Here is an 18,718-nt window from a genome sequence, read left to right on the forward strand (position 1 = left end):
CAACATGTCATGCCCTGGATGTGGTTCAAGGGCCATTATCTGCTGAAACATCCAGTTCTGACCTTGATGGAATGGAGCATGTGCAGAAGGGAGTGTGTGGGTTTGGAGAATGGAACAATACTTGTAGAATTCAACAATTTAAGAAGGATTCTTAATGCAGTATATCACAAATGCATGGGGTGTCTACAAACTTTTTCCACCACTAGTATGTCAGCTCTGCGAACAAGTGGTGACACATCCAGGGTATACACCACCTTCACCCATTGCTTACTGGAAAATAGGCTCCAGGACCCCAGAATCAGAATCAAAATCAGTTTATTTGCCATTTGCAGAAAAAACTGCATTGGAAAACGAGTTGCAAGAGCTCAGCATAAAAATATATACAAGACAGTGCAATGTAAAAAAAAAAAGCGATGAAAAATTACATGAATAAGAGTAATAAATATCGTAGTATTGTGATTTTTATGGTATCACCATATTGTTGCCCATACACACCCTTACTAATGACCACAAATACGGGCATTTCTTTTGTTTATCCATCTCTTCTCACTATAAACTGGGGGCTGTCTGTTATAACCTGCCAATAAAAACCCCAACTGAATGTTAATATCATACATGTCCAAAGGATGGCCCTAATCTTGAGTATGCATAAGCAACGCACTGGTTTGCATGATTTCTGTAGCGTTCAGATTGTCCCATTATTTACAAATACTCACGTACATGTAAACATAGCGATCGAGACATACGGCAGGTCTGTAAAACAAGTGAAACGCTATAACAAATCAGAAGGATAAAAAAGGAAATAACCGACTAAAACGGAGGAGAGATTTCAGTGCAAGTGGAAAGGTTGCATATCTTCATGGTGCATTAAATAAGATAGTGGATGTTTCTGCTCTTTTCGACACAAAAGGGGCCAAAAATTAAGCCAAAAAAAAAAGATGCAGGGTGGACAGCAGTACAAGGGTATCAGACCTTTTGATCAATCGACTTGGGAGTATGCAATGTGGAAAATATTGATTACACAGGATAAACTTGCATACTGAGGGGGGCTCCCTTGAATGTGGGAATGTTTGTTAATATTTTAGTAGGCTGGTATTTCATCATTGCCTGCAAAGTTGTTGAGAGAGTGCAACCTCTGTGTTTGCACTGAAATCTCTTTTCCCTCCGGTCCCAACTTTGAAAGTAATTTCAGGTTAATAGTCTTTTGAGTGTTATTTTCAGTTAATGTGGGTTGGAGGAATTGCCAGGAAAAAAAAAAATCATATATTTTTATCATCATTTACAAGATTAAATGAGACTTGCTGTCACCTATCAAATAGATATACAAGGTAATACAGGTTCTTTTTGTCATTCTCTTTCCTTTTATCGAATACTTTAGCGCGCTGGTATCTATTACACATGTCAGTAATAATATAGTGCTCTCACCAGACAAACAACTGCAACAACCATAATAAGAAAGAAAAAGGATTAAAGAAAAGATAGTGCAATATTTCAGACATGTGCTCATACCTCAAATACAATCTGCTAAAGCACCGTACCAAAAAAAAAAAACGTACTTCTGCTCTGACAGCCTGCAGGTAACGATAAAGGAAAGTAAATGCTAATGGTAATCCCCTCAGATTGATACTGTGTGCAAAAGCTGAGATTTGTCAATTTGTTTATTGTCCCTACACATTTTTTGCGGTAGTTAGTTCTGTTGCTGCCATTTCCTCTTTCCGTATTTCTCTTTTTCCTTTTCCTTTTTAATTATCTTCCTAGGACCTTGGGCAGCAGCTCAATTCCAACATTCAATTCTGTGAGAGATTACATTTTGACACGGCTCAGTCATATTATTTGATTTCAATTTCATAGCAAATGTGGAAACAGCCCAGCAGCCCTAGTCATGAATATAGTGCAGGTTGGATGCATAATGCACTTTTTTTATTTATTTTTTTTTCAGAGGAGTTTAAGCAAGGGGAGATAAATAAATTATGAAAAAAAAAAAAAAAATGACTTGGCCTGGTTGTGAAAAGTGTTGGTGTTGTGCCAGGTCACTTCTGGAGCATCTTTGTGTGATTCGTTTTCTATCCTGCTGTTGTTTTTCACTCATGAATAGCAAGCAGATATGGATTCCTGAATAAAAACAAGATCCTAAATTGACACGCCAAGGTCGTCACTTAATAATAAAATGATTCGTATCCTAATATATTCCTGTCAGTCAGTGACAATTGGTAATGTTATATCAACAGATCATGGGTGTAACGCCTCTCTGTTGTTCTGCCAGTGAAATAATTAAATAAGACATGAAGTGGTATTTATCGGTTTTTCCTTTACTTCAGTCCGCCTGCTGGTTTACTCACTGTTGCAAAAGTCACAGGATAAAAGAATTATGTTAGAGGTTTTAGTGGAAAGGGAAGAGGGACAATCTGTGTAAAAGCTCTTAGTGCAGAAAAATAAAGAGTCACTGTGATCACATGATGATACTGAAATGGAATGAAAGTGCCATACCGGTAAGTGTCTGTCAGCACCAGTTTTTTTTTTTTTTTTTACTTGCAACAAAAACCGTGCATTGGAAGAACAAGTGGAGACAAGAACAAACTGTTCAGAATAGAGGTTCTGAATCTGAGGGTTTAGACCAGTGTTTTTCAACCTTGGGGTCGGGACCCCACGTGGGGTTGCCTGGAATTCAAATGGGGTCGCCTGGAATTTCTAGTAATTGATCAAAAAAAAAAAAAAAACTTACTTACTGAAACTGAAGCACTGTGGTACTGTTTATCTTTCAAATGTTCATTGTGGTCAGTTTCAGATGCTGCAGCTCTTTCATAATTCATAGTTTGAGTTCTTGTTTGTTCAGTATTAATTGTCAGCCTTTTAAATCCAAGCTGGACTGACTGTACATATCCTGACCAAGGAAAATCAAATTCTCACTTTGTGCAGTAATCTACACCTGGCTTTTCTGCCTCCGTCCATAATAATATACATTATATAAACTAAATGTCGACTAAAATGAATGTTTATTTGCAACAAAGTATAGCAAACTATTATATGATCAAAAACAAATTAATTTTAGCCCAAAAAAAATCTGGGATTGCCAGAAATTTGTGATGTTAAAATGGGGTCACGAGCCAAAAAAGGTTGGAAACCACTGGGTTATACATAATATCCATCTGACAGGTGACCATAGGTCTACTACCATAGTGGTGCTCTGTCTCTGGGCGCTGAGTTCCTTCTATTTTCCAAAAAAACAACAACAAACAAACCTACTAATAAAAAATATATGGTGAGTTGAGAGAGACAATCACAATCCATAAAAGACATGACAAACTCTGAAGCTGGAACTGAAGCACTGTGGTACTGTTTATCTGTCAAATGTTCATTGTGGTCAGTTTCAGATGCTGCAGCTCTTTCATAATTCATAGTTTGAGTTCTTGTTTGTTCAGTGTTAATTGTCAGCCTTGTAAATACAAGCTGGACTGACTGTACATATCCTGACCAAAGAAAATCAAATTCTCACTTTTTGCAGTAATCTACACCTGGCTTTTCTGCCTCCGTCCATAATAATATACATTATATAAACTAAATGTCGACTAAAATGAATGTTTATTTGCAACATAGTATACCAAACTATTACATGATCAAAAACAAATTAATTTTAGCCCAAAAAAAATCTGGGATTGCCAGAAATTTGTGATGTTAAAATGGGGTCACGAGCCAAAAAAGGTTGGAAACCACTGCGTTATACATAATATCCAGCTGACAGGTGACCATAGGTCTACTACCATAGTGGTGCTCTGTCTCTGGGCACTGAGTTTCTTCTATTTAAAAAAAAAACAAAACATGTACTAATAAAAAATATATGGTGAGTTGACAGAGACAATCACAATACATAAAAGACATGACAAACTTCAAAGCTGAAACTGAGGCACTGTGGTACTGTTTATCTTTCAAATGTTCATTGTGGTCAGTTTCAGATGCTGCAGCTCTTTCATAATTCATAGTTTGAGTTCTTGTTTGTTCAGTGTTAATTGTCAGCCTTGTAAATACAAGCTGGACTGACTGTACATATCCTGACCAGGGAAAATAAAATTAAAAAGCCTAAAATTAACATTTATTTGCAACATAGTAGAGCAAACTATTACATGATCAAAAACAAATTAATTTTAGCATTAAAAAAAAAAAGTCTCCGTTTCAAATGTCTGGGGTCGCCAGAAATCTGTGATGTTAAAATGGGGTCACAAGCCAAAAAAGGTTGGGAACCACGGGTTTAGACTCAACCAGGGTTTCTAACTTTTCCCCAGTCTCTGATTTTTAGGTTGAACAGATGGATTGTTTTTCTGTCACAGTTGTTCAGATGAATTAGCATGTTGTCTGTCTGGTAGAGTTTCATACTGACTTCCACATACAATTATTGTGGATAATTCCTTACCTCCATCAAGGAGGTTTTGTTTTCATCAGCTGGATACGTATTAAAGGCACTATTTAACCCATACAGACCCAAACAGCTACTGACGACCAAAGCCATTTACTGATCTAAAATGTTTAATCCCTGTTGAGCCACTAATTCTATCAATACATGTAAATAATTGGTGTAAAATAAATACAAAATACAGTCATCTTTTCATGGTCATCAGATATGACCCATTTGGACGTTCAGAGGCTCGGTAGTTACCGTGGAAACACCGTCATCTTCTACAAAATTGATTCGTCCGTAAAACCCATGGAGTTGGATCAATGACAGTGGATGGAGACACTGGGTTTATGTTCAGTTAATGATAGATTTTGCTGAAAAAGTCACTTTTCCTTCAGTTTTGTCTGTTTTTGATATAATAACCAACTTTAATCTGAGCTTTTATGAACATCTACATGATCAGTAAATTAAATATAGGAACATACCTGGTTTATACTGATAAAATACAAAATAAAGAGGATAATATTTTTTAAAAAATGGTGATAAATCACTTAAGATAGGTTAGATACAGGGAAAATTTCATTTGGGAACTGACTTAAAAGTAGCGCTGGGTCTTTATGGGTTAAGTATTATGTGCCTGAATGATATATAAGTTGATAAAATTGCATTAGAGCTTTGATGTAATTTTTTTTGGAAATATTGCTGGTGCAAGGTGATGATAAATCCTTCTTGGAATCCAAAATTCAAGTATTTCTGAGTAAATCTATGAAAGTGGTCCTGGTAGGTACAGAAAGGAGACAAACCCATTAGAGGTGGGCAATCGTCCAAATAATTGTATAATCTCCTAATCAGGATTTTTGTCACCTGTCAGTTTAGGCTGTTTGTAAGCAAAGCAGATCTCAGTTTCCTCTATGTTTCAGGAAGGTTAGGTGGTATGTCGGCTAAAAACCATGCATTTAATTCAGACTCACCAATTAATATATTAATGTTTAGATTTTTTTTTTTTTCAAGCACGTATCTTTATTAAGGGTTTAACACATTACATGCATTTCCTGACGTGAAGTGACAACATTGTGTGGGTCTCCCCTGAACACAAATCCCCAGAACATACCCCCCCCCCCCCAGACCACCTCTGAATTTTTAAACAGCTGTGAAAGTAAATAACATAACAAAAATAATAACTGACAGTAGGGCTGCACAATTAATGGTTAACAGATTGCGATCTTGATTCACACATGAATGCGGTCTCATTTCTAAACACAGACGATTTTTAAGCATTTTATTTTTTATGGCTGCATTACAAACATATACCCACAAACCCAGAACTGCCGCTGCCTCTTCCCTCAACCAATGGTAAAGCGTCTTTACAACACATAAGCCTGCTGTTGTCGGCTGTGGTTGAGTGAAGAAAGAGTGAATTACAGCAGAGGAATGTCTGTGGTAAAGAGAGTGAAATGGATGAAAACTCCAGTGGTAGTGGTGAGTCACCCACCTGAACTGGTGCCCAATTAAGGTTCACATTCGGTGGTATTAATCTCATGTCGGTCTTATTTCCCATCGTCCAGATCCAAGCAGTGACGTGCAGTCAGAGGAGGCAGGGGAGGCAGAGCCTCCCTTGTCAATCTTGAGAAGAAAAAAAACTTGACTATAAAATATAATAAATGTTGATAGTTGTCAGCTGGTATGTCCTATAAACTCATTTTCCGTTCGAACCCAATATTGTTATTATTATTATTATTTTTTTTTTTGTCAATTAGAATAGCAGAATTTCCGCATGCTCCATTCAAATACAGGGAGGAGATGCACTGTGAGGCAGCGCTGTGCTGTGCCTCCAGGAGAACTGTCTACTCCCCTCATGAACTCTGCTGGTACCCGATGAAAATATTGTGTCGCTGTCCCTCTGTATATCGCAGTTAAAATGCTTTCAAACATTCTGATTATATGCTCTATCCTTCCATAATCTGCATAACATATGGAATGCATTTCTGTAATGTGTTTAGGCTCGCAGATTAATCATAAAACTGCAGTGAAAAAGTCACTAGGGGAGGCAAACAGTACCCCTGCCTCATGATAGATGGCGCCTGTGAGTCCACAGATTCATGCGCTTATAATCTTCTTCGTTCTTTTTTACACACTTTAATTCACCAGGATCAGCGCATGGATTTCATGTACAAATAAAGGTCAGACCATAAACTTTTTTTTATTTTTAGTTTGAAATGGCTCTTTTTGAAGGTTTCCTGTTGAGTTCCTGCCAGTCTACCTATGCTGACTTGATGCAGAGCCCATATACCCAGGCCATTCCGTTTGCTCACTCTTTCTATTCGTTTCTCAGGCCACCATATATTTGTAGATCTGGCTCTGAAAAAGTCAGTGCCTCCCCAGCCATGAACCCCACTGCACGTCCCTGGATCCAAGTGTGTTTTCATTTTCACTTCTCTGACTTCTGCGCTGTTATCCTTTTCTCTTCTTTGCGGGTGAGGATAACTCGGCCTTTAATCAAGAATCAAAAGTCTTACCTTCTTTAAAAATCATATATTAAAAATATTCCATTGTGCCGGCTGGCAAATTTCTTTGCGCTGCAAATTTTCACAGATCAGCTGACGTCGCTTAGCAACCAGGACCATAAGTGCAGGGAAAAAGTAAATGAACATAAGTTTAATTTTCACTTCTGCGGGGGCACGGACCGCACCGCCCCGCACCCCCATTGGAGTAGGACAGAAACCGACACAAGCGTGGGTAACCGGCCAAAACGCATGCGCGTGCAACCCCACCCGAACTTCACGCTTGTGGCCAACCCCCCACCAACCAAAACACACATGCGTGCACCCCCCCATTACACACAGCCACACCAACAGATCAATTCCACAGCAAACACTGCATGAGTGACCAGACTACTTGCAGAGTGACATGAAAGACGCGAATCAGAGGTAAAAGAACCCATTTTTCTTGACAGCGGTGAAATAAACTTTTTGTGAAAAAAATCATGCCAGAGAATTGTGATATCAGTTCAAAGCAAAAGAATCGTGATTCACATTTTTGCCAGAATCATGCAGCCCTAATTGGCAGACAATATAAGTAATAGTGACTTGAATACTTCTCAACATTCATTTTTGTATATTTGACAAATAATCAAACATCATTTAACAAAAAAAAAACGAAAGGGTATGGTCTCACTTTATAAGTTATGATGATGAGATATCAGGTCTTGATTCTAAAAATTTTAGAAATTAATTCCATATTTTGTGGAAGATATGAGTTTTCCATTTAATTGTGTACATGAGCCTTTCAGTAGCTATGCAGGATGAGAGTTCAGCTATCCATGAATTCAACAAAGGACAATCAACACTTTTCCAATGTCTAGCTATAAGACATTTTTCATGTATTAGACAGAGGTTCACCAGCCTACTTTCATGAGTTCTAAGGGCAAAAGTTTCTGGAATAAGACCTAGAATACAGATCTCTGAGCATATTGGTATTCCTTTGTAGATTTTTAACAGAATCTAAAGATATGATATGAATGTACTCCACAACATTAATGCAGAAAAATCAACCAAAGACCCTGACTTACACTCACTGGCCACTTTAGGTACATTTATTCAGCTGTGTCTTAATGGAAATTCTAATAGGCCAATCTCATGGACACTTAATGCTGAAGTGAATCTGCTGAAGTTAAAATCGAGCATCAGAATAGCAAAGAAAGGTAATATAAGTAATCTTACCGTAAGGTTTTCTGCAAAAATCTTGATAATCTTACTAACTGCAGATTTCTTCACTGTCTCTCTTCTGTGGATCTACAAACATCAACGCTAATGTTTGTAGCATTATTGATGCAAAGGACTGTTTCTAACAAATCAGTAGATTCTGTCAATAATAAAAAATATTACCAGGTTAACTGTTAACTTGAATGCAGGAATGTTTTAAGCTGGTCTACAGAGACTGGTCTAAAAAAGAAAAAAATATCCAATAAACTGTAGTTATTGGGGTGAAAATGACTTGGTGGTAATGGAGGTCATAGGAAAATAACTGGATAGAGGTGTTAGAAACATGACACTCACAGAAATAATGAGTAGTATAACCATTATAACTGCGGAAGAGTATCTCTGAACATACAACACGTTGAACTTTAGCCCATTGAACACTCGCTGGTAACTAGCTTAGATATGCAGATAGCTAATAGATTCTAGATTGCAACACATACTAAGTACACAAGTCTGCATGAATCAATATTTTCATTGTCAATGGGTTCAACTAGGGCTGGGTGGTAAAACGATAATGATATATATTGCAAAATAATTTTTCCTCGATAGAAATATGAGATATGCTGTACTTCAGTGTGTACTGTGTTTAGGTTAGGTTAGGGTTGTAAATGTGCCATTATTTTATGTAGGTATTTTAAAGTGAAATTTTAGACATATATTTTACTTTATTTTTTAAATTAGCCTTAGATTTTAGTTGGTTTTAATATATTCATTTATTTATTAGTTATTTATTCTATATTTCTATGGCTAATACGGGTCCTCAGTAATTAGTTTCGTTCTTTCTTTGTGATGGAATGATAAATAAATTCCTTTGAATCCTTTTGAATCCTTTGAATTTGAACGATTTTAATAGAATTCATTCGTCCATGTTTTGACAGATGTAAGAACAGCCAATCATAATTAAGTAGAGCCACGTCAAGTTAGGTTGATCCACACAGTACAGGTGTAAGAGCAGCTGCAGCACACATACTAATGTTTGGGCTGGAGCAGGAGGTAATGAGTGTTAATTTGGGACAAAATTTGACCAAGAACTTGGGTGACCGGTTTACTGAAAAGTAGGGTGCGAACTGTTTCAGATCCGATGTGCAACAGAGGCATAGAAGCAGGGAGTCGGACGTTCAAAGCTTGTTAAGTTTCACTTTTGGTTTACGGCAGTTACGGAACACACCCCCACATACTTACCCCCGGTATTGTTTCGTGAAGATGGTCTGTTTTGTTTGTGTTCTCTTTTAAAACTTGAAAGCTTTTGCCAGCTGCTCAGACTTTTAGTTTAGTTTTAAATCTATGTACCAGTTTTATTTATCTGAAACAGCTGTATAATATTCTGTCATGTTCAACCTCTGACGGAAAATAAATCATATTTAAATCAAAAATAACCTTCTGATGTCTTCACAACTAACTTATGAGTAACAGAAAATTTAAGCTTGACAAAAATATTGATTTGATTTATATCATGATACATATCGATATCGTCTGATATGAAAAAATTTATCATGATTACATTTTTTCCATATTGCCCAGCCCTAGGTTCAAGGTATCTTAATGATCTCTGGGTTGACAGCCAGCAGTAACAAACAGAAATCAACTAAACTAGAGTCGTCCAACGACAAGTACCAACACAAATTCCAAACTAGAAAAGCACTCGGAGAGCGCAGACCTCCGCCAAGCGCAAAAATTCCCCACATAATCGGTGATACAAATCCTACATTTATTTTTTAAAATAAAGTCCGCCTTCTGGATCAGATCCGGATCAGCCTTTGAAATGTGATAGAGGACCCCATTGTCAATTCCTGAGTTAAATTTCATGAGTTTTGGTCAATAATTAAGCGAGATATTGGGAAACGAAAATTTTGGCCCCATTTACCACAATGTTAACGAAAATTTCAAAGTGATCCAGAATCCAGGATTTCTTCAGGATCACCCCCAAAAGTTAATCATTTCTTCCTTATCCCGTTTCCAACAAACCCTGAAAATTTCACCAAAATCTGTCCTTAACTTTTTGAGTTATGTTGCACACTAACGGACAGACAAACAGACAGACAGACAGACAAACAAACCCTGGCAAAAACATAACCTCCTTGGCGGAGGTAATCAACTAAACTAGAGTCGTCCAACGACAAGTACCAACACAAATTCCAAATTACATGCAGTTATTTACAACATTGATAGCAGCAGGACAAATATGTAAATCAGATCATGTGCCAAATTAAAACATATGATGTGATATATTTTCATCACATTGTCCACTCCTGTATATGACTGACCTGATGTTTGACTCTTTTTTTTTTTTTTTTTCCAAATTCATTACACGTATTGACATTGTTTCTGTTTTTACCCTTAGATGGATGGGACAAATTTTCCCATAGGTTCACCCCAAAAGAATACGGCAAGTGGGAACTGGTTCTGCCCCCCAAGGATGACAAGTCTCCAGCTGTGGATCATAACACCAAACTCAAGGTAGAGAATACAGTGTCTTCATGTCTTATTTTCACGCCCTTGGTAGGTGTCATCTTGTCTCAGCGGTACTGGGACTTGTCACGGTAATGTGGAAGGGAGATTCCCTGTCATGTGTACTTTCACATGAACCAAGTGAAAGCCTGGCGTGTCGTCGTCAACAACATGTCATACTCACAGCGTAGCAGAAGGAAGATTACGGCATGTACACATTTGGCACAGTGGAGAGGAGATGCACCTGAGGAGCCTGCCTGATGGATTTTATTTCAACTCCCATCTGGCAGGTATCCCTCAGGACATTGCACTGTGTTTGTTCCTTGCAAAACATAGCCTCGGGTGGGTGTAGATGATTGGTTTTTAGCTTTAGTACATAATTCATCAGGGGTAAATGCAAAAGACGCACCTCCCATTATGCATTGTCTCCTAAGGAAACACAGTGAATGAGAAATAATCCTGAAATGAGATGCCAGACGTGGAATGGATGGCATCGCAGCTCTCCTTGGGACCCGGTCATCACTGGCACTCTCCTGCGCCCTGGACAGGCTGCCCAGCTCCCATTGTCAGCGGAGGTCAGTCTAAGGACGATAAGAAGCAGATGGAAACATTGGCACCTGGCCTCTCCTTGTGCACCCCCGCTGCCTATGAATGGCTGTCTTGCTGCGAGCTCCACTTTAGAATTAGTTCCACAGCACTCCCTCGTGGAAGCACAAGCCTAGCTCCAATCACTCTCATGTAGAGCAGCTTGCCCTTCCTTCCCCTTTGTTCAGTGCCCAATTTGTCTCCATAAACAAGCAGTGTCCTTTTGTGGGCGCTGTATTTACAACCAAGTCTTTAAGTTGCGCAGGAGTTTGCACAGGCGAGCTGAAGTTTTAACCTGCCGATCAGTGAAACACGTACTCATCCGCACCTAGCGTCTCTCTGGCCTGGCTTAGAGTTGTTTTTTCCCGTTCATGCAGCCCTTCAGCCTGCCTAGCAGCCTGATTTTTCTTTAATGTGTCTAATGCTGGCCAATTTGTCTGAGGGACCACCGCTCTGTCAGGCTTTATGCCAGTCCATTTATCCAACTATCTTTTTCTAATCCTATAAACTGTGAAGTATGTCTTAAGGGGAGCCAGGCAGCTAACCCCCAGGTGGCCAGGCCATAATGAAAAAACCTCAGATGGGGGTCTGGCCAATGGCTCACAGGCAGGTTGCATTGGAACAGTCATTACTTCACAACAGTGGCCAGAATTAGTTGGGTTCTAATGCCCGTTTCTGCGGGGGACAAATCAGGGTGAGTTCATACTGTGGGTAACGCCACAGGATCGATTTCTTGGCAGGTTTTCCAGCTGTCACGCTGCTTTTCTCCCTCCTTATTTGACTGATGGTTGCAAAGCTACTTGTCTGTTAAAATTCCAAACTGTACTTACTTGACCCCCCTCCAGTCTTGAATTGCAGCCATAATAGATGAGAAGTGAAAGATAATGATTTAGATTTCCTGTTTTTCTAAATTGCTCCCTGACTCAAATGCCATCTGAAGATGAACCAGTAAGAGCCTCTGTTAACACCAATGCAGGAATTGTAGCATCACAAAAATAATACACAACATAATTACCATTGAATCCAGATTCATCACCACCACTCTGGTCAATACTGTAGCTTTTTGTTCACCGCGCCATATATTATGTCTTAAACGTTCTCTGAAAGTCCTATTTTGCTGTAATTGTTTTAAAAGTGTGAGCCTTTGCATTGGGGGGAAAATAAGGCAGCTGCTCCAGGGGAAGAGGGGCGGTTTTCATGTTGACACAATGAAAAATGTTTGGCTTATTGGTTGAACAATCTGCACCATCTTTTTCTGTGTAATGGATGGGGAGTAACTGCACAGTTTTATGATGTAAGCATTTCATGCCTACAAGATGTAAATTAATGCTGACTTTAGATCGAATACATCCGGACAAAGAAACCTGCAGAAGTCAAAGAGGGCTGTGAATCATCCAGTGACTTGTGGTCAATGCTTTAAAATGAAGGACTGTCCTATTTTTGCACCTATTCACTAAATGTTTCCCTTATAACCTGGATATTAGTATCTTTCATTCTAACATTGTTTTGATGCTATATCAATGTGTATCATGTGGTTCTTAAATTATTTCTACTAATTATAGAACGTACGTGTCACCTTCTCAGCTTATATTAGGTGACTCTTTTCAATGCCCCTTCTGTGACATTGTTTTGAGTGCCCTTTCTCTATAGCATATCATAACATTCATTTGTCTTATTTTCCCAGGTGGTAGTTCACACCAAAGACGGGCAGCGACTGTACCGGATTTCGCCCTGGGCAAAATATGTCACCAGGGAGGAGAAGTCTGTTATATACGATTGGGTTCACTGGGATCCTCCACATCCTTACAACGTGAGTGTGGGTCAATATTAATAATAAGCCTTAAAGATTTAAGCTTTAATGGTCATAGAAAATACTTAATCAGCACAAACACTTGACCTTGTTTGTATTTTGGCCTGATTGTGTGGAGCTGGAAAATCTGGACCTGGGTGTTTTTGTGTAAAAAAATAGTCAGTGTGTGATACTTAGTGTTATTTATTGGTGAAACTGCAGCTCATTTTGGTCTTTTTAGTTAATAAAATATCACTGTGATCCACACTCCAACATATAAGGCAACAGTAATGCACCTCAATGTCGGCTGTCACCCAGAGAGCGAAGAAGAAAAAGAAAAACTCAACCCAGAGCATGGCAGCAACGCTTGTGGAATCAGAATTAGAAAAAAAAAAAAAAAAAACTATTATCCCTGGGGGATGAGTTGCGAGTAACACAGACAGGCAACATACAATACACATAAATAAGATAAGAATAAAAAATTCACTGTCAGTTTGAAAAGGGATGGAAGCGCTGAGGAGCAGGGGAAAGAATGTGTGTATGCTCTTGAATGATTGGTTTCTTTTTCTTGGGAATTTGCCGTTTGTAAAGAGTGACCAGAGACCTGAGATCATGTCCAATCATCACAGACGGGGGAGTAGATATAGTATAAACAGGTCATTCTAACCTCAAGTATTCATAACAAATCGTATTTACAGGTTATTTTACTCATGGATTCCCCTAAATCTTGCACATCGGACCTTGAAATTTATGCACTTTATAGGCAGTGTGTTGGAAAATGTTCTCAATCCTATCTATTCTCTTTTCTTACAAATACAGTCTTGAATTTACTCAGTTCTGAAATCAGAACATGTTCCTCCACAGTAAGGAAGGGATTTCATTAAACAAATTCCATTTATTGGTTGGATTCGTCTGTTCCTGATGAAGTTTCTGAGTTATAATAAGTATGTAATTCCATTCTTTTTTATTTAAGCCTTTTTGGATAAAAAGCTGTTTCAGCATAATACTATTGTTTTCACTATGACTTGAAATAGTCGTTTTACAGACTTGACGAATAGTAATGTTGTCATGTTTTTTTCATCGCACTTTCTTGACGCAAGTTTCCAACAGCATAGGTCAAGATCAAGTTTATTTTAATGGCAATACATACAGGCAATACACTAAAACAGATACACAATAATCAAGTTTATTTTAATGGCAATGGGTATGAAATATCGGTTTGTCTATCCTCTTGAGACCCTCTGAAAAATATATAAATATAGAAGATAAGATACACAATAATCAAGTTTATTTTACAATTATTATGTATTTATACAGCACATTTACAACAACAGAGTGCCCAAAGTGATGTGCAAGGATATAGGTAAAAATAAAAGATACAGTAAAACTACTAAAAAAAAATACATAAACAGATACACAATAATCAAGTTTATTTTAATGGCAATGGGTATGAAATATCGGTTTGTCTATCCTCTTGAGACCCAGGAAAATACAAGTTTTGGCTTTTTTACGTTAAATAGTTGCCTTTATTGAAAACAGTGTGACGCAACAGTTTTTTTCAGATGCATTTTTTACATTTTTATAGAATGTCCTTTGCAATTGACAGCGTTTTGTTTGTTTGTTTTTTTTTTGTTTTTTTTTTCAATATAGCTGTGAAAGTTTTGTCCCCTACAGAGGACAAAAATGCATTGTGGGGTCTCAGGAGGCTATTGCCACAGAGCTAATCAAATGTTAGCATTTGTACTGTGACAATAAGCAGTAATGACACTTTGTTACCACAGAGCCAATCACAGACACTGTTCCATGAACTCATTGGCCTCTCATTGCCACGGTTACTGTGGTGATATATGGTGCATACGTCCCATACACACTACAATGATGTAGTATGTCAATCAGCAAAAGTTTAATATAGTTTCATCCTTTCATCCATGTGACACCAGTGTTGTCGGTGCCCTGGCAAATCACCACTTTTGGAAATGACAGATAGATAGATAGATAGATAGATAGATAGATAGATAGATAGATAGATAGATAGATAGATAGATAGATAGATAGATAGGCTCAATACTTTTCGGTGCAGAGGAAAATAAAATAAATATTATAAATGTATACATAAATGTACACAGGGCAATTAAAATGTGCAAAAATGTAAAAAATATATTAAACTATGTTCATAAGGTACTAAAAAGTGCAAGAGCAATTCAGACTGTGTAAAATAATGCAAGTTACTGCACATGGCCCACTATTTGACTTGATATATGACCACCATAGTATCGCATGACCAGAAGAAGAAAACCCTGGACATAACCTCATGCTCATGCTCACTGCATTCTTCTGTGTGTTTAGTATATCCTGCAGCTCTGTCTGTGTTTGTGTACAGCACCACATACAGGTGTGGCATACGTATTACACCGTTTCCACCTGGACGCAGATACTTCTTAAAATGGTACGTGTATGGAAACTTTTAGAATCTGCACAAGAAAAATATGAGCATTGTCGTCTGGACGTAACTTGTCCCCTAGCCTTTTGTTGTAACCAAATGGCATATGTGATGCTTATTACCACAGCAGGGTGACAGGTTACAGGTTACCGGTCTACACATGATATAACGAGGGCGCTGATTGGCTCTGTGGTAAAAGACAAATAAGATAGTTAGTACCACAGTACTGTGGCAAAAGGCACTTTGTAATTCTATAGCACATTTACAACAACACAGAGTGCCCAAAGTGATGTACAAGGATTTAGGTAAAAATAAAAAATATAGTAAAACTAATAAGAATATATGGATATAGAAGATAAGATATACTAAAACAGATACACAATCATAAGATACATACTATCTAAAAACACAAACATGAACAAAAGTCACTTATATTATCCCTGTAATGCCGAACGTATCATATTTGATACATGAGTTTTGAAGCCCTCTACATGATCAGTGTGATGTTTTGTTGTTTTTTTTTTTCTTGAAAAACCCAATGTATACAATTAGATACATGCAATACACAGATAATCCACTAGAGGAGAGGAGTTCATTCACCAGAGGCCTTTCCAGTGACACTACAAGACTGTCATTAATGAGGAAGGAGGAAAAACTTTGACAACTTTGAAAAGGAATTACCAATTTGTTAGACATGTTTGTGTTATATTATGGTTTTGTTTGTTCAAAAATAATATTTGAACATTGAGACCAGATGTATCAAATATGATACAAAATTGAAACTCATCCATGGAAATTGCTATTTGACAAAACGTTTTTTTGGTTGTTCAGAAGGACCAATAAAGGCACCAGTTTCAAAGAACTGGAATTTTCTGTCAAAGATTTCATGGTTCAGGCTTTACAGGGTTAAAATCCAGTGCAAATAGGAGCATCTTTAAAAGAGATTTAGTCAAAAGTCAAAGTCAGCTTTATTGTCAGTTTTTGCCATATGTGCATCGCATACAGAAAACTGAAATGACAAGACTCTAAGGCCCCACAGAGCAAAATTAACATAATTTAAAAAAATAATAAAAAATAAACAGAACAGAACTAGAAACACTAAATAATATAACTATAAACATAGAATATACCATTAAACACTAAACAGTCGGGGGATTTAAATATTTAAAGATACATGAGTTTGATGCTATTGTTCTGCAGAAAACATACCACCATCATTTAATGAGATTAATGAGCTTAAAAACATACACCTCTGATGGATGGGACCATTTGGAATCAGTTCTTGAATCCCGTTCCTGTTCCAGACCACATAGGAGGTCACATAAACCACCCTCCCATTCCATACTAAAGGTGTTGTGCTTTCCTTAATGGAGTGCTTGATGCTGCTGATTCGAGAGGCTCTGAATGTACCTCGCTCCTACTTGATGTTCTCAGCACAAGTGTGCACAAGCCAAACAATGAGAGGCTATTAAAGACCACCTTGCTTTCTTTATCGCTTGTCATTTGGCACAATTTAATTAGCAGAGTCCTCGTACTGACTTTATTTACAAGTGGCTCAATCATGTACTTCAGAGAGGTTCACCGAGGCCTTGTGGGTTGGGATTTTTGTTCAGTAGAATGTATAAAACAAATGACTTTCAACATGCAGAAAGTGTGAATCATCATAGGTTTTTAATATTTAACATGTACAGAACTATTATAAGCCTCTGTGTTAAGATATATTAGTGCATAACTAGTGCCTAGAAAACCCACACTTGCTCTTCAGGCTTCGTAGTTATTTTTAGGGAAAAGAAGCGGAGTCTAATTTTGGTCTAATTTTTTTTTTTGTTTCTGCTTCAGCATGTTCACCCTCGGCCACAGAAACCTAGAAGCCTCCGAATATACGAGGCTCATGTGGGCATCGCTTCACCTGAGGGAAAGATTGCCTCATACACCAACTTCACAACCAATGTACTGCCTCGTATAAAAGACTTGGGTAAGTCACGAAAGTGGACGAGCTCTGTAAGATTATTCCCTTTCCTTTGTCTGCCGTCGTACAGCCGCTATTCCTCTTCAGTTTTTGTTGACTGAACTCGAAAATGTTTTCTTCTCGAGTGTAGAGAAGAGAGAAGAAGGATTAAGATGATGTTTTTTTTTTTTATATATATATACCTCCCCACACACATCAAAGTAGTTTAGATACAAGAGCCTCTTTTTTTTTTTTTTTTTCCATCTGCCACTATCCTGTGCCATCACTGTCAACAACGGTCCATAACCCAGCAGACATCCCTCATTGCTTTGAGTGCCACTGCTCCTGAAGTACCAGTATTTTTCAGTGGCAGACCTGTCATAATACCTATGCACAAAGCCACATCAGCCAGTCAACAAGTCGTGTTTACCGCCATGACCTGAAGGATCACCGGCTGTTGGACAGTGTTTTGTAAAAAGAGGGCTACACACCACACCACACCACACCACAACCACAGACGAGTGCAGAACTGACAACTTACTTCCATCCCCATGATCTTCTCTCCCTTTCTGCTCTGTCAAACTCACTCGTTTCTGCGAGTCTTTATTCCATGATTATTTTTAGTGCGTCTGGCAGAGAATGAAACGACATATTTTACATCAGAAATAAAGTGCGTAAATCTAAAGCAATATGCATCTAAAACTGAGAGTATGCATCTCATAAAAACTGTAAATTAGTCTCATAATATAAACCGAATGTTGACTGTGTAAACATTTTTACACAGCAAGATACTTTAAAACATATCAAATGGAAAATGTTTTATTATTGCGTAGAAATGGAACGGACCAGATCTAAAAATAATGTACAGTGTTTGCATGTAGAATCTGCTCTTTTTACATACACCTATTCACAAAAAGATTATGCATTCATGATATGTTGGTGCAAACATACAAGATATCTGCATCTGTCAGTAGTTGCTTTTCCATTGACCCTCAAATTTCGCAAATATAACTTCCACATAAAAAGTTACCTAATGGAAAAATGATAATTTCGCCAAAAGTCTCATTTTTCGATTAAAGGTTTTTGCACTGGCAAGAGGTGGTTTCTTGGCCGTAGCGCAAATGGTATATTCAAAGGATTCAAAAAGGAGTTTATTTGTCATTCCATCACAAAGAAAGAACGAAACTGGTTACTGAGGACCTGTATTAGCCATATCAATAGAATAAATAACTAACTAGAAGCACTCAGAGAGCGCAGAACTCCGCCAAGGCTGATCAGTGGGCCCCCCCGTGGGCCCCCCCACCCCCGATCACCACCAAAATTTAATCATTTGTTCCTTGTGCCAGTATCAACATATCCTGAA

General features: G+C 37.9%; 1 protein-coding gene across 1 annotated transcript in view; it reads left to right on the forward strand.

Moving 5' to 3' along the window:
- gbe1b (glucan (1,4-alpha-), branching enzyme 1b) overlaps positions 1-18,718 on the forward strand; it is a 323,593-nt gene that overhangs the window by 57,479 nt on the left and 247,396 nt on the right. Inside the window, exons 3-5 of the mRNA XM_030152339.1 lie at positions 10,487-10,602; positions 12,863-12,988; positions 17,247-17,382. Of these exons, the coding sequence (XP_030008199.1) occupies positions 10,487-10,602; positions 12,863-12,988; positions 17,247-17,382 (378 nt within the window). The remainder of the gene's footprint in view (positions 1-10,486; positions 10,603-12,862; positions 12,989-17,246; positions 17,383-18,718) is intronic.

This window comes from Sphaeramia orbicularis, chromosome 13, assembly GCF_902148855.1.
Source record: "Sphaeramia orbicularis chromosome 13, fSphaOr1.1, whole genome shotgun sequence".
Lineage (NCBI taxonomy): Eukaryota > Metazoa > Chordata > Actinopteri > Kurtiformes > Apogonidae > Sphaeramia > Sphaeramia orbicularis.